The 17,912-nt window shown below is 39.0% G+C and overlaps 1 protein-coding gene across 1 annotated transcript in view; it reads left to right on the forward strand.

The window, feature by feature from the left end:
- LOC124598405 (Down syndrome cell adhesion molecule-like protein Dscam2) overlaps window positions 1-17,912 on the forward strand; it is a 701,156-nt gene that overhangs the window by 482,180 nt on the left and 201,064 nt on the right. The window contains exon 18 of the mRNA XM_047135998.1: window positions 8,786-8,996. Coding sequence (XP_046991954.1) covers window positions 8,786-8,996 — 211 coding nt within the window. The remainder of the gene's footprint in view (window positions 1-8,785; window positions 8,997-17,912) is intronic.

The raw sequence follows: 17,912 nt of genomic DNA on the forward strand, positions 1-17,912 counted from the left end.
GGGAGGAATAGCAAGGTATTTCTGGGTCAAGAGAAGAGCGCTGCCTGCCAGAGTGTGTGGGGACTAAATGGCAGCAGGACAAGGCTGCCAAGTGCAGCACTGGGAGGCTGTGGGGGAGGGAGGAAGGGGGCAGGTGATTGCAAAAAGAGAGGAGCAGAGAAGGGGAAAAGACTGGTGGGTGCATTGTCAGAGAGCAGGGAATGCAATGAGGCTTAGGGGACATGAAATGGGAGGAGGTGAATGGACAAAGGGGGTAGATACTGTTGGATGAAGGGTGTGGGGGCAATAGGTTACCATAGGTTGAGGCCAGGACTATTTCAGGAGTGGAGAATGTGTTGTAAAGATAACTCCCATCTGTGAAGTTCAGAAAAGCTGAGGATGGAGGAGAGGATCCAGATGGCCCAAGTTGTGAAGCAGCCATAGAAATCAAGCATGTTATGTTCAGCCACATGTTGTGCCACAAAGTGGTTCACTTTGTGCTTGGCCACTGTTTGGTGGTGGCCATTCATCCTCAAGAACAGCTGTTGGTAGTCATACCAATGTAAAAAGCTGTGTGGTGATTACATCAGAGCTGGCAAATGACATGTCTGCTTTCACAGGTGGCCTGGCCTCTGATGGGTTAGGATAAGCCTGTGACAGGACTGGAATAGGAAATGCTGAGTGTGTGGATTGAGCAGGCAAGGGGATGGGATGGGATTGGGAGTGGCAAAGGGATGTACTAGGATGTTGTGAAAGTTGGGTGGGTGATAGAGTGCCACTTTAGGAGAGGTGGGAAGAATCATGGGTAAGATGTCCCTCATTTCAGGGTGTGATGATTCAGTTGTTGCAGTCCAGGGCGGTATTGAGTGATGAAGGTGGTGTTCCTTTGTATATGGTTCTCGGAGGTAGTGGGAGGATTGGGAATGGTGGGAGGACTGGCGGTGTGTCAGGATGGCTGCTTCACAACCCAGCCCATTCAGATTCTCCCCTCCTCCACCAGATTTTCTGAGCTGTACAGGTGGCAGTTACCCTTAATACACATTCTCACCTCCCAAAATTATCCCAGCCTTCTGTCCGATCACTTTCTCCCATTTCACATCCTGTCACCCTCATTGTGCACTGTTCTCTGGCAACATTCCCTCCAGACATTTCTCCTTGTCTGATCCTCACCATTTCCACTCCCCTTTTCACCCCTCACTTCATCCCCCAATCCCCTGCAATGCTGCACCTGGAAGGACAAGTTCTGCTATCGTCGAATCCCTGAATGCTCTGCCAGACACAGCTCTGCTCTCACTCCAGCCATACCAGCTATTCCTTGCCCTTCCCCACTCCACTCCGGATTGCTGCTTTCATTTGAGGCGATAGTTGCATTCTGGCTGGTGCAGCTGGAGGCAGTGGTCATATGTGTGTGAGGTGTACTTGCCTGCATGAATGTTTGTGTTTTATCTTTTCCGAAGAAGGCTTTGGCCAAAAGCTCAACATGCATAAGTCTTTTCGCTGTGTCTATCTGAAACTTATGATGAGTAGTGATCTATTTTTTTTCATTATATTGTTTATATCTCAACCTGGACTTTCCCTTATATCTACTTCACATATTTATTACATCATAGTTCATGTTCTACTACTTCAGACTGATTAATAATACAAGCAGTATGTAATACATAAGAATTCCCATGTAAAATTTTTTGAAGAGGATTAAACAATTTTTTGTCAAAATATACTTTTAATATGTGTTGAGATCGTTCCACTTGCAATTTGTAGTGAGTTTGGTAGCTTGTTAAACCAAGTTAGAACAGTGATAAGTGAGCTTCAGTCTATCATTTTTAATTTTGTCATGGTGTTGCACTCATGCACATCACAATATATATTTGCTTTATTTTGTGGCTGCAAAAATTTAAATGTATTTTAAAAGGTTTAAAGAATACATTGTTATGTATTCATGTTGCACAAGCCCTTCACACCAAGATTCTCTACGGCCTACTCTATGTATAATCCATATTGTCTTTTTCTGTCTAGTATTATTGTATGTATGTGTATGTCTGCTGCACATCTCCAAAATTCAGTCTCATACGTAAGAAAGGAATAATTTTTGCCTTGAAGCTCTTCAACCATATACATACCAACATATTTACAGGTACCATATTTTCAGAATTCTACGTAGACTATTTACACTGGTGTAGTAGGAATTACCTGTTTTGAATGTCAATCACTAATTTGTACTGAAGTTCACTTTCTGGGCAGGATCAATGAAGTATTTAATTGTTTCTGTTCCACTATTCATTGCAAAAACTTCTATCTCTGTCTATTTTTTGCATAGAAAAAGAGTGCGGTGGCATCTGCATATGCAGAAGGAATACCATGTTATTAATGTATATAAGGAAGAGAAAATGATCAAGAGTGTAACCCAGAGGCATACTAGTGGATTGAAAATTTATCACTTTATCATATATTGCTTATGTAATTTTTGAAATTTACTTATGATTCGTTGGATATGTGTCTAAAAGATGCTGAAATGGATCTGTAATGTTATAATGTCAGTTTTCTTAGAAGTAACCTGTTGGTTAATAATAATAATAATAATAATAATAATAATAAAGATTTTATTGTCTTTAGGCCATTACAGCAATTGACAACGTCAAATGAAGTTACAATTTATAATACAGTGTGATAAGGTACTGACTACTGAAATATTTTAGCTTATATTACAATAAATGTACAGTGGGTCATCTGTTGGATTACTGCATTTTACAGTTGAAGAATTCTTTGATATCATAGAATGGGTGGGCAATAAACCATTCATGCAGTCTTTCTTTGAATGTATGTTCAGGAAGATCCTGTATGGCATGTGGCAGCTTATTAAATAGCTTGTGCCCTGTGACTTCATAGCTATTTATTGATTTTGATAGTCTGTGGTAAGGCGTGTATATGTGTTTGATGCTTCTTGTGTTGTAACAATGTACATTTTCTCTACGTTTCACATCTTGTAGGTTCTTCTTCATAAAGATTAAGACATTGTATATATAGAGGTTTATTACAGTCATAATTTTTTGTTTAGTAAATAAGGGTTTGCAGTGAGCCTTATGTGAAGAATTCGTAATTATCCTAATGGCTTTCTTCTGCAATAATAGGATGTCATGTATATGACTACAGTTACCCCACAAGATAATGCCATAGGATATTATACTCTGGAAAAATGCAAAATAAGATGATCTGATGTATGTTTCAGGTACACAATTTCTGAGTTGTCTTAATAAATAAATTACTCTAGATAGTTTACTACTAATATAGTTTACATGTTGGCCCCAGGATAACTTTTCGTCTAAATAAACTCCCAGGAATTTAACAGAACTAGGGTCATCAGATAGTGGCTTGTCTCTTAGGGTGAAGATTATCTGCTGAGTTTTATTTTCATTTAGCAGGAAACCATTTGCTCTGAACCAATATGCTGCATGAGTGAGTGTATTTTCAGCACAGGTTTTAAGATCATTAAGACTGCTACTGCTATGGAGAAAAGTCGTATCATCTGCATACAATACAGTGGTGGATCTAATAAACGAGGGGAGGTCATTGATCATTATCAGAAACAGGAAGGGCCCCAGTACAGATCCCTGAGGCACACCTACTTTAACATTTTCTATGTTTGACATTTCCTTACCAACACAAACTACCTGTTTACAGTTGTTGAGATAAGCTTTTAATAGTCTGAGACTGTTTTCTTTGATGCCGTAAAATTCTAGTTTCTCTAGTAGTTGCATGTGCTCAACACAGTCGAAGGCCTTGCTTAGGTCACAGAATGAGACCTGAGCAAAGCCTTTGTTCTCAAAAACTTTCAGGATGTAACTGACTACCGTGTTGATTGCATCAATGGTCGACAGATTCTTCCTAAACCCGTATTGTGTATCATTAATTATTCCTAGATTCTCAAAGTGAGATGATAATTGTTGGTACATGATGCATTCTATTACCTTGGAGAATGCGGGTACTATTGAAATAGGCCTGTAGCTAGATGGAGAGTCTTTATCTCCCTTTTTGTATTCTGGGACGATCCTAGACAGTTTTAACTCATCAGGAAAATATCCCTCAAGTAAGCACTTGTTTATGCAATGGGTTAAGGGGTAGAGAATGCGGTCACACACTTTTTTTAGCAGGTTGCATGATATGCCATATATATCTAAGCTATCAGATGATTTCAGTTGTTTTATGACCCCTTGTACATATCTAGGCGATACTTCAGAGAAGGTTACCATGCTTGTATTTAGTGACTGTCTACCCCAATTTTGGGAGAGTAACTCTGATGGACGAATATCTGGTTTGATAATTGTGTCTCCTATTTCTTTCACTGAATTAATAAAAAACTCATTGAGTGTTTGTGGTGGGATATTAATTTTGTCTTTTTTAGTATCTCTGGCAGCACTGTTAATTACTTTCCAAGCGGTTTTGCATTTATTGGTGGAATTATGTATGCTGTTGGCATTGTAGGTTTTTTTGGCTTGCAGGATGGCTTTTTTGTATTCATTCCTGCATTCCACATAGGCTGATTTGGCACAGTCAGACTTCATACTATTGTATATGTTGTACAGTAACAAAACTTGTTTCTTTAGATCTGTCAGCTGTTTAGTGTACCATATATTTTGTCTGTTTTGAGATCTGGATTTGTGGCTGCTGTCCATTATTTTGATTTTCTTTATGGGAATACTATGGTTAAATAGGGTCAAGAATGCATTAAAAAATCTATCAAATATTATTTTGGCTGGCAGGTCATTACTTGATGTGTAATGTCCATCGACACTACAATGGCCAAACCAGGATCTGTCAGCAAGGAAATTACGAAATGTGTTAATTTTATCCTCAGTTATGGGTCTGGTAATCACAACTGTTGAGACAGGTCTGTTTGCATTGCTCCTATTGAGGGGAATTTTACTTGTATAATTTAAAGATATGGAGTCATGGTCACAGAATGGGAACACTACAACTTCGCATGTGTTTTCAGTGGTCTTGAAGTTTACAAAGATGTTATCTAAACATGCTTTGTTTCTTGTGGGCCTGTTATTAACATGATGTAAATTGTATTGTCTTAGTAAGTTTTCCAGATCTGCAACACTACCCTTACATTTAGTAACATCAAAATCAGCATTCAAATCACCTCCTATTGCAATATCATAATGTAGCCATTTAATATTACTTAATTTACTCAATAGCATGTCCATTTGTTCTAAAAATATGTTAATGCTCCCCTTTGGTGATCTGTACATGGATACTACTATTAGCTTATGACTATTAATGATTATACCCATAACTTCAAAGTGCTGTTCATCACACAAGGAATTTAGGTCTAGTTTGGTTATTGTACAATTGAGTGACTGGTTGGAATAAATTGCCACACCACCTCTAATGTGCTTTTTCCTACAGTAGCTGTTTACTATACTAAAATTGTCAAATTTGGCAACTGCAAGTTCATTCTCATTAGTCCAGTGTTCACTCAGACAAAAAATATCAAACTGGTTATCAAGACCAAACTCATTTATGATAAGTTCTTTATCTTTCAGTCCTTGAACGTTAAGGTAACATATTTTAAGATCCATGCTCTTATTGCTTACACACTGAACACTATGGTGATTGGTTTTCAAACGTTTTTCAGGGCTTATCTTTTGGATTTCTGCCTCTTGTTGCCTTTTACTAAAAAATTGTTCACTTGGAGTGGTAGCACATCTACTGTTGTATACCTACTCTTCCCTCCTTGTGACGATATTGTAGATGAAGCTGCTACTAGAGGAATTGATGTAACTGCTGTTATGGTGTCTGGAGGCACTGTTGTGGCATCTGGTGACTGAGGAGATAAGGTGGTTGCTTCTTCTTCTGCTGCTGTTGAATCTTGCTGGTGAAGTGTGATAGGTACTGCTGCTGCTGCTGCTGCTGCTGCTGTAGGCATTGTTGTGGCAACTGGTGACAGTGGAGATTTGGATGTTGCTTCATCTTCTGCTGCTGTTGAATCCTGTAGATGAAGTGTGGTAGGTACTGCTGCTGCAGCATTTGTTATGTGTGTAGGTACAATTGCTGCTTCCACCTCTACTTCTACTGCTGCAATAGAAGTAACCATTTCTTCTGGCTCTGCTTGCGTCAAGCAAGGAACTGGAAGAGCAGCAATTACTTCTTGGTTGTCAGATGCTTTCAGTATCATGCTGATGTTTTGGCACAGAATCTTCTTGCCTCTGTTATTAAGGTGCATGCCATGTCTCGTGTAACAGTCTCTTTGCAAGGAGTCCATACTTATAAAATATGCATTTTGGTAGGCCCTGCAAATCTTTGAGTATTGCCTGTTTGCTTTTATGATTTCCACGTTCACACATGACCATTCCGAAAGGTCATGCCTATGTGGAATTCCGACTACAAAAACTGATTTCTCTCCTGTTGAATTTAGTATTGCCTTAAGGTTTCGTGTTGCACTGTGGAGTTTGTTTTTATATACATTATTAGCTCCTGCTATGACGGCAATATGACGATCATTTTCAGTTTCTATGTTTCTAACGAGTTCTCGGATGGGTGCACCTGGTTTGACAATACTAGTTGCTTGTATACAATGACTGTAACGTAGTATTTTTGCGATCTCACGTCCATGGCTATCAGAGAATATTTTCACTTTGAGTTTGTCTTCACGTTTATTGCGGAAGTTTCTGCTCATGTGCTTGTCGCTATGTAGATTCGGCGTGTTGTTGTCGTCACAGTTTTCCGTGGATTCCACATTTATATCTGAATCTAGTGCATGAAAACGGTTTTTTGTTACCACAGTAATTCTACAGTCACTGAGTTTCACACGACCAACCCTTTTTGGCCTAGTAAACATATGTCGCCTTGTTGTTTCTGCCTTTAGGCCTATATCCACTTCAGAGCACTCGTTTATTGTAGGTAGGACACTGAAACTGCTTTTATTGCCGCGGTTTGTTCCATTCGTTGTATTTATCACCTTTTCGCTTCTTTCTTCCGTGATCATGCTAATCCTGTGCTCCCAGTTCCGTGTTTTACTTGCTTTGGCGATCGGGATATTACGCGCCCTTTTCAGTTCGGCATTTTCATTTTCTAAATGCGCAATGTCCCGCCTTAGTACATCTACAATTAATTGCAGGCTTGATACACGTTCATTTAGCTTCACTATTTCACTGTTATAATTTACGTATGTTCCGTTTTTCACCACACAACTATAACTTTTGTTCACTTTCTCACTATAAACAACTGTCAGGTCTAAAAATATACCTTCAGTGTATCTTCTGGTCAAGCAGACAACCTACTTCATGAAAGGACTATGTAACTGCCGTGGTCCAGCTTAACTCTTCTTCTTCTCTTTTTTATCAGTACTCAATAAATGAGAGGTAACAAAAGAGGATGTAAGATGTCAGTGACATACTCTTGTGCCATCAGAGCTCATTCCAGTGCTGTCAGTGAAGACCTGAAGTCATACCCAGTAGCTCTTCAGATCGTGCTGCCAGGAAAAACACTGCTTTGTCTCTTCTAAACACTGGAAGAGTGGGACCTCTCCACGGTTGCCATCATACTTCCTGAGAATGGTTGTCTAGTGTACTACAGAACCATGATTTATTGCTGAACACAATACAGTGCCTTCCCTCAATGGTTCATGCTTCCTGGCTATGGCGCCACTCCAAGCGCAGTTGTTTGTGTTGCACAACAGCAACATAGGCATGGAACAGTAATTCACTAGTTTGGCTGCTGCCATGCTCTGATCAATGGTGCAGGATGACACAGAATGTTGAAAGGATTCCATTATTTACTTTTGGATGGTAGGCATGAGTGAGAAGGCATTATGACATGGTTTGTGCACAATACGGCAATCCTCCCGTGTGGTGGTTAGACAGGGTTGACCAGAACATTGACAATGAGTGTGCTTGCTCTCACATTCCCATGCAATCCAAAAGTGTGCCACTGCCAGATCTGAGTGCCCCACAAATATGAATATTGCATGTTTCAAGTGGTTAGCCAAGTGGAAATTCACATGAGTCCCCTTTCAAACTCTGCCAGATGCTAATAATGCTGTGTGACTTGAGCATGCAGCAACTCTGTGGCCTTCACGTGATCATTCAACATGTGATGCTGTTCATGTCCCTTATATACCCTACCAGGTATTGTAACAACACTAACAAGAATAACACTAATGCAATCGTGTGGCTATTCTGTATGTCAAAGAGAATTGCATCTCTAATCATCAACACACCTGCTGATGGTGTGTATATGATGAAGCTATATTGACATTCAACCTTGTCTTCTGGGTGTTTCACTTCTTTTCCTTTTCTTTTTTTTCCAGGCAATGCATATGGAACTTAATTTCTTGAATAACTGCTTGGTATTACGATTATACCGTATTTAACTTTCCATCTGCTATAACAGTACACTCAGTGTCTGTCTTAACATGTTCCTATACTTCAATATTATGAAACGGATAGTTACTACTCACCATATAATGGAGATGCTGAGTTGCAGAAAGACACAATGAAAAGACTGTTGGAAAGTTAGCTTTCGGCCAACAAGGTCGCATCAAAAATAGACAACACACACATGCGAACGCAACTCTCACACACATGACCACAGTCTCTGGCAGCTGGAGCCATACTCGGTTCATCACTAGCTGCCAGAGACTGTGGTCATGCGTGTGTGTGTGTGTGTGTGTGTGTGTGTGTGCTGTCTATTTTTGACAAAGGCCTTGTTGGGCAAAGGCTAATTTTCCAACTGTTTTTTTCCATTGTTTCATGTAGCTATATTTGTTATTTTTAAGAAATGTTGAACTGTTCTTATTTTTCAGAACCACCTGATCCTCCACTTGATATTGAAGTGACTGAAATTAATAGTAGGTCAGCTCATTTGTCATGGCACAAACCATTTGATGGTCATAGTCCATTGACAGGATATCTAATACAGTACAAACGAGGTATCAGCCTTGCTAATGATTGGCAGCATGCAGATGTTGTCAACATCTCTATTCCCACAGGTCTGGGTAACTTAAGAACAAAAAAGTGAGTAACTACATTGCAACTTTTGCCCTTTGTATCATTGCTAGTTTCAGAAACAAATTTAGCATATTTCTACTCTTTAATGTCATTTGGTATAATTTTCTGAGGTTAAACATCACTTAGAAAATTGTACTGATTGGACAAAAACAAGCAATGAGAGTTACATTGGTGTTAACTTATATAGTAAGTGTCTCAGGGCAGACTAATGTAATCTTGACTTTGTGCCTCTTTGAGTTTGGTAGTGAATTACATGACAACTATTTTTTGGAAGTTTCTCACACATATTTTACTCACGCTAAGTTGTATGGATTGTCAAGTGGTATTACAGTTTTGTTAGTGGTGAGTGTAATAAGACATCCTGTGAAACATTACTGAATGCCTTCTCTGAAAACTACCTAGAACAGATAGTTCAGAACCTCACTCATGATGGAATTATTTTGGATTTAATGGCAGCAAATAGACCTGACCTCTTTGAGGATGTCCACATTGACACTGGTATTAGTAACCATGATGCGGTTATGGCAATAATGATAACCAAAGTGTAAAAGACAACTAAAACAAGCAGAAAGATATATGTGTTCAGTAAACTAAATAAAAAATCAGTATTGTCATATCTCAGTGAGGAACTTGAAACTTCCAGCACAGTGCAGGAGCATGTAGAGGAGCTATGGCTCAAATTTAAAAGAATAGTTAACCATGCACTGGCTAGATATGTACCTGGTAGAACAGTTTACAATGGGAGGGACCCACTTTGGTATACAGTCACTGTAGAGAAATGTCTAAAGAAACTGAATGTAGGGCTATAAATCGAGAGATGCTGAATGAAACGCATATGGCTGTCAAGAGAGCAATGTGTGATTCCATCAATGACTACCATAGCAGAATGTTGTCAAATTATATTTCCAAAACCCAAAGAAATTCTGGTCATATGTAAAGACTGTTAGTGATGCCAAAGTTAGTATCCAGTCCCTAGTGAGTGGACAGGAACTGAAATTGAGGGTAGCAAAGCAAAAGCTGAAGGGCATAGCTCCATTTTCAAATGTTCCTTTACAAAGGAAAACCCAGGAGAATTGCCCCAATTTAATCCTCATAATATTGAAAAGATGAATGAAACAAGTATTAGTATCAGTGGTGTTGAGAAACAGCTGAAATTGTTAAAGCTGAACAAAGCTACAGGGGCCACTAGAATCCCTGAATCTGCAGCTGAGTTAGTCCCTCTTGTAAATACAATCTGTTGTATTCCTCAGACAAAAAACAGTGCCCAATTCTTAGAAAAAACACAGGTCACACCCATCTGCAAGAAGGGTAGTATCAGAAACCCACAAAATACCATCCAGTATCCTTGACACCAGTTTATTTTAGAATCTTAGATCATATTCTGAGCTCAAACATAATGAAGTATCTTAATGACCTGCTCAATGTCAACCAGCGCAAATTCCAACCTGTACTTTTCTCATATGATGTACTGAAAGCTTTGGATCAAGGAAGTCAGATAGATGCAGCATTTCTTGATTTCCAAAAAGGATTTGACTCATTATCACATCTATGCTTATTGTAAAAACTATGATCATATGGGGTATCACATGAAATTTGTGATGGGACTGAGGACATTTTGGTGGGAGGATGCAGCAGGTTGTCTTGGATGGAGAGTCATCATCAGATGTAGAAGTAACTTCAGGTGTCCCCCAGGAAAAAGTCTTGTGACCCTTCTGTTCATGTTTTATATTAATGACCTTGCAGACAATATTAATAATAACATCAGACTTTTTGCAGATGATGCATTTATCTATAATGAAGTACTATCTGAAAGAAGCTGCATAAATATTCAGTCAGATCTCCATAAGATTTGAAAGTGGTGCAAAAATTGGGAACTTGCATTAAATGTGCAGAAATGTAAAATTGTGCACTTCACAAAATGAAGAAACGTAGTATCCTATGACTATAATAGCAATGAGTCACTGTCAGAATTCACCAACTCATACAAGTACCTGGCTGTAACACTTTGTAGAGAGATAGTATGATCATGTTGGCTCAGTCATGGATAAAGTGGGTAGCAGACTTTGGTTTCTTGATAGAATATTGGGGAAAAGCAGTGAGTCTACAAAGGAAATTGTTTGCAGATCACTTATGCAACCCATCTTAGAATATTGCTTAAGCGTGTGGGACCTATTCCAAATAGAACTAACAGGGGACATTGAACGAATATAGAGAAAGGCAACATGAATGCTCAAATTTTTGTTCAAGCCATGGGAGAATGTCATGGAGATGTAGAAAGAACTGAACTGGCAGACTCAAAGATAGATGTAAATATTCAAAGAAAGCCTACTGACAAAATTTTAATAACTGGCCTTAAATGATAACTCCAGGAATATACTACAACTTCTTATGTATCACTCCTTTAGGGATTGTGAGGAGATTTAGTTAACCGCAGCATGCACAGAGGCAATTAAAAAGTCATTCTTTCGATGTTCCATAAGTGAATGGAATGGGAAAAAGCTCTTGAAGTTGCTACAATGGTACGTATCCTCCACTGTGCACTTCACAATGGTTTGCTGAGTATAGAGGTGGAGGAAGTCTGCAGTGGGATGCCAATCCAAGTAGATTTGGAATGCAGCAGTCATTATACTGAGTACAAGATGGTGAAGATAGATTGTGTAAATGAGGAAGCAAACTAAAAGATTTATCAATGGAAATCATAAAGTGACTGCATTCAAGAAGCAGGCTTATGTACAAGTAATAAGTGTGAAATAGACTAGCAAAGGAAGAGTGTGCATAGACTGAAACACTACAGTTACTCCACAAACTTTAATTGTGATGAAATTCAGTCATTGATAGTGCTGTTTATCATTTTATGAGCCAGATTCCATTTACTATCTATGTTATTGTTCAAAGATGAGGAATGTGTGTAGGTCATAACCCTCATTAATAGCTTGAAGAATTACAAACACAGTTCATTATAGACAACACAACTCAGTTGTTTGTTTGTGAAAATGTTTATTACATTTATAGAATCATCTGAAATAAATGTGGACAAATTTGACTCATAGCTGAACTAATCCATTTGCTTACATATTTAGAAATATATTACTTGTATTCTTTTCAGCCATATCCTTCTGATATGATAACTCTCAGCAACTTGCACACTGATTTAGTACTCAAAAGCATTCAAATGCTCCACAAATTAAAATCCAGAGAATTTGGAGGCAGTGGAAACTGTCCACCTCTTCCTATATTCATCTGTCACAGGATCTGTTATTTATAAAAGAACAGGCATTCATGAAAGCATATCTTCTGGCAGATCAGGTACAGTATTCTGTAAGACAGTATTGCAAGATCATCTGTTGAGCCTATGTGGAATAACATGAGACCCTGCCAAATAGTCACCAGCAAGGTTAGCCAAAAAGTTGACTGAATATCTGTTGATAATACTTTGCTTCAACATTTGTGGAGGATTCACTTCAGACCATACATGCTTAATGCAGAAATTTACAATCTGATCATTCTGAAATGCCATCTCATCCATGAACAGCACAGTTACACATTGTTGAATAACAATATGCACAAGTGTATCCAAGCAGGAAAATCAACTGCTGATAGTGCCTACATATGCTGTAAATAGTATGGACACAGCAGGTTATCATATAACAACCTCCAGACAGTCATGTGGCTACTTGTTGCACAGACATTAGGACCAGAATATGAAGAATTGCTTCCTCCATGCACTTATTGGGGCAATTACATTCTGTAAATAACCTTCTAAAAAGTGTTTTAAGCAGTATGGCCATAATCTTATGCAAATCCATATATCAAAAGGCCATTTCCCAAGTCAGGATTTGTGTATACTACCATTGCACTGTATGCATATACATCTACATCTACGCACCTACTCTGCAAACTACTGTAAACTGCATTGCGCCATGTACCGGGGTTACATCCCATTACGTTTGCGTACGACTACTTTTTTTATGTGTGGTACTTTGTCTAATATTGCCTTCATGGCCCCTAGGGGAACTATACAAAGAATGCTATTGTATATTCCTAGATTCCACACATAATACTGGTTTTTAAGCTTTGTAATTAGGCTTCCATGAAATAATTGTCCTGTATATTAAAAAAACTGCCAGTTTTGGTTTTTCATCATTTCTGTGACCCTTTTCCATGGATAAAACAAATAATTCATGATTTGTGCTGCCCTTCGTTGAGCCCATTCAACATATACACATAGAATTATTTGGTATGGGGTCCCAAACACTTCAGCAATATTCCAGAATGGATCACATGAGGTTTCATAAGCAGTCTCCTCTGTAGAGTGATTTCTTTTTCACAGGATCCTACCAATGAACTGAATTCTGTCACCTACCTTATCTATAAATAAGCTTTTGAAGTCATTCCATTTCCTATTCTTACAAACTGTTGCATCAAGGTATTTGCATTAGTTGGCTCTGAGCACTATGGGACTCAACTGCTGAGGTCATTAGTCCCCTAGAACTTAGAACTAGTTAAACCTAACTAACCTAAGGACATCACAAACATCCATGCCCGAGGCAGGATTCGAACCTGCGACCGTAGCGGTCCTGCAGTTCCAGACTGCAGCGCCTTTAACCGCACGGCCACTTCGGCCGGCTGGCATTAGTTGACTAGTTCCAATTGTAAGATTGATATTGTAGTTACAGGATACTACATTTTCTCATTTTGTGAAGTGCAAAGTTTTACAGTTTTGAATATTTAAAGCAAGTTGCGAATCTGTCTGTGACTTTGAAATCTTACCAAGTTCTGACTGAATAAAAAAGTAAAGCAATGCTCACAGATTAGAACGTAGGCCTGTTCTGACTGGCCAACTATTGCCTACAAGGCAGTATGAGGAGCAATATATGATCATTGGACATGTGATCAGCATGCTGCCAATCCCTCCAGCCATTATTGCCAGTAGATGAATCCTAGCAACACTGCTGTTTCTTTATTCAAGCAGCTCCTCATTTTGCCTCTTAGAGGTTGAGTGGACCCCGTACCAGACCTCTCCACATCAGAAAAAAATCTGAGGCAGTGCCAGGAATTTAACATGGGTCATTCCACACCAAAGGTAGCGCCGATAACCTTTCAGCTACAGAGGCAGTCTCTGACTGAATATTTTGCAGCTTATTTCAGATAGCACTTCATTATAGTTAGTAACATCATTTACAAAAAGTCTGAGGTTACTATTGATATTATCTCTCAGGTCATTAGCAAACAATATGAACAGCAAAGGTCCCAACACACTTCCCTGGCCCATTCCTGAAGGAACTTCTACACTTTTCAATGACTCTCCAGCCAAGATAATATGCTGCATCCTCCCTACCAATAAATCCTCAATCCAGTCACAAATGTTGTTTGTACCTCATATGACTGCACTTTCCTTAATAAAAATTGATGTGGCACTGAGTCAAATACTTTTCAGAGGTCAAGAAATATAGCATCTGTCTTATTGACTTGATCCATGAAGTCATGTGACAAAAGTGCAAGCTGACTTTCCCAAGACTAACTTTTTCAGATTCTGTGTCAACCATTAAGTTAATACACTCTATGGATGAGTTGCACATTCTGTCTCAAATTCATTTAGTAAGTGTAAAAGCATAATGAAGATTGTCATCCACAACACTTATGGCAGATACTGTAAAAGAGACTTTATGCATCATGAAGAGATAAGCTGTTAAAATCTGAAGAGCATTCTCAACATTTTAGGAAGATATTTAGTCAACATGTAGATTTAAAAGCAAGGAAGTAAATGAGGTCAATGATTGACATCTTGGAAAGAAAGGACTGTGGAAGAAGTTTAAAGGGTGATGTTTTGAAGAACAGGAAATGCGGGTCTAGCAAATACTTGACTTCACATAGTATATATTAAAACCACTAAAAATTCTTCCATGTCAAATACTTCCCACCTCTTTTAAATCAAACATCTCTCCCTAAAAGTCTGTCCATGAATGAACATTGCTGATAAACTATCTTTATTCAAATACACTAGTGGTCATAAAGGGCATTCACAAATAGGGCAACTGAGGCCCTCCACAAACATGACACTTACATCATATTTCCTTGTACAGGGTGTATAAAAAACAATCATCCAATTTGGCATGTCTCTATTTCTGAAACTAATAAACATATGCAATGAATTTTATTTTTTGATGAATGGGAAACTCAAACAGTTTTTTTTCTATGCCTTTTCATAGGTTTTCAGAATGCCCCCCATGAGATGCATGGCAGACATCAATGCGGTATTCAAAGTCTTCCCACACAGCAGCAAGCATGTCCTGAGTTACAGCTACCACAGCTGCCTTTATGTGATGCCTAAGTCCATTCATTGTTGTTGGTAATGGAGGCACCTGAACAGTCTTTTATAAACCCCCACAAGAAATAATCACTCACAATCAGGTCCGGTGACCTTAGAGGCCAGTAATGTCAGGCTGAATCATTTGGTCCTGTGTGACGAATTCGTCATTCAGTAATACTTTGATTTAAAAATTCTCACACTTCCAGTGTGGCAGTGCCCTATTCTGTTGGTACATGAAGTTGTTGAAATCAGTCTCCAACTGTGTGAAAAGAAAGTTCACAAGCATATCAAAATATGTGCTACTTGTAACAGTGTTCTTGGCAAAGAAAAATGGACCATACACCTTTTCCCATGAAACTGCACAAAACACTTTAAATTTTGGAGAGACCCTCCCATGTTGTACAACTTCATGTGGTTGTTCTGTACCCCATATTCTCACATTATGACAGTTCACCTTGCCATTCAAATGGAATGGTGCCTCGTCACTAAACACTAAGCATGGAACAAAACTGTCATCTTCCATCTTGCCAAGAACGATATTACAGAACTCCACACATTTCACAAAGAGAATTTTGTATGGTTTCATGTGTAAATGTTGACACAATACATGCCAGATGGACACTGGGGGCACGTTGAGCTGTCAAGCTGCATGGCGAACGGATTTCTGTGGACTCCTTATGTAACTATGACAGATGCAATCCACATCTGTGTCAGACAGTGGGGATGGCCAAGCGATTTGACTTTACATAAACAACCTGTTTCTCAGAATTGTTCTTACCATCATCTAATTCTCTGTGCTGTGGGAGGATCCACACCATACCTTGTATGAAAGTCACAATGTACAGTTATCACTGACCCACACTGTGCGAAACGTAGAACATAGAACACTTTCTGTTGTCCTGACACCATTCTTACTAGAACTGAGGTGGGCAAACACTGCTGCTACCTATGAGGAACCATGTAAAACTTGAGAGTCTTTCCAACAGTACATTGTTCATGCACATATCTCAAATAACATAATAGTTATGATTTTTTAAATTGGATGATGCTTTTTGATACACTCTGTATTTTGCAAAATTTGTCATGGTGCTCTGTCTAAATGACAGAGCAGTATGACACATGGACATGATAAGTGACTACACGAACTGCCACCAGAAAAACTTTGCATGGGCAAGACAGTGGTTGATGAATTATTAAAGGCTGGTATAGTCAGACTTTTGGACAGTTCATGGACTTCAACCACAAAACTAGTGCCAAAAAAAGATGGTAATTTTTGTTTATGTGGTGACTATAGAATTATTAATGCACGTTCCACAGTTGTCAGTGACATAATACCAAATATCCAGGACTTTACCCACATCCTTGCAGGAGAATCTGTCTTCAGTGTTCAGGACTGCACACAAACTTACCACCAGATACCAGTAAGCACAAAAGATGTGCAAAAACCAGAAATCATAATACCTTTTGGATACCTTGAATACCTCTTTATTCCATATGGCCTCAAAAATGCAGTCCAAGTATGGCAACAGTTTTATCTCATCACACCATCATCAGACCACAGCAGTCACCTTCCACAAGTGCTCTGCACTATGGGGGAAAGGGGTATCTGTGGGGACATAATGTTGTATAACTTCATTGACAATCAATCTGGCTTTATGGTGGACTTTCTTTGATGTTATTATGCATAGTCAGTATGCTCTACGGTTCTGACGTGTGTAGACATACCTTATTATTATGTACCCTTTGAGCAAAGAACATACTGTTATCCCATATTGTATCATGTTATATGTCCTCCACACCATATCCTGCCTCATACTCTTGTACCATTTTGGCTGCTTCACACAGTGCCCAAGTAAGAGATGACAATGTTGCTCCATAAATGAACCCTATTCTATTTAACTGCCCTTCTGCTATACTTATCTCAATGACAGCCTCATGTTTTCCCAGGATAATGACACACACAACTCTCACCTCAAAAAAGTTGTTGATGTACTTACAGCAAAAAACCATAATTAATGATAAAAAAAGCCAACTCCGACAACTGAGGTTACTTTTCTCAGTCATTCTTTAGGCATCTGCCCTGTATTACAACAAACTGAACTCATCCACAACCTACCACTTCCACAAGATTACCAGGAATTACATTGATTTCGAGGGATGATCAATTTCTATTGCACCACCGCCCACAGGGAGCCACTCTTAGGTCCCATTTGCAGTGGCCCTCAAAGAAAAAAACACTAATGGTAAACAGAAGCTGACATGGGCCACCAACATCCAGAAAGTCTTTGACCAGCTCAAAGACTGTCTCACTCTGGCATCGACTCTGGCACACCCACTTCCCCAAGTGCAGTTAACCACTATGTCATGTGTGAATAATTTTGATACTGGTGCAGTCCTCCAACAGGAAGTGGCAGGCCTACAGCATCCACTCAGATTTTTTTCATGAAAACTGATTCCTTCTCAAAGCAAATGATCTGTCAGTGACTGTGACTCCATTAGGGAAACTGTCAATTTGAGGATGATGTAGAAAGCAGGTGAATAAGTCATCTATACAGGCCACTGACCACTAGCAGACTCAGTCAGCAACCCATCAAAAGACTTGTGCCCCAGAC

This window comes from Schistocerca americana, chromosome 1 (assembly GCF_021461395.2).
Source record: "Schistocerca americana isolate TAMUIC-IGC-003095 chromosome 1, iqSchAmer2.1, whole genome shotgun sequence".
Classification (NCBI taxonomy): domain Eukaryota; kingdom Metazoa; phylum Arthropoda; class Insecta; order Orthoptera; family Acrididae; genus Schistocerca; species Schistocerca americana.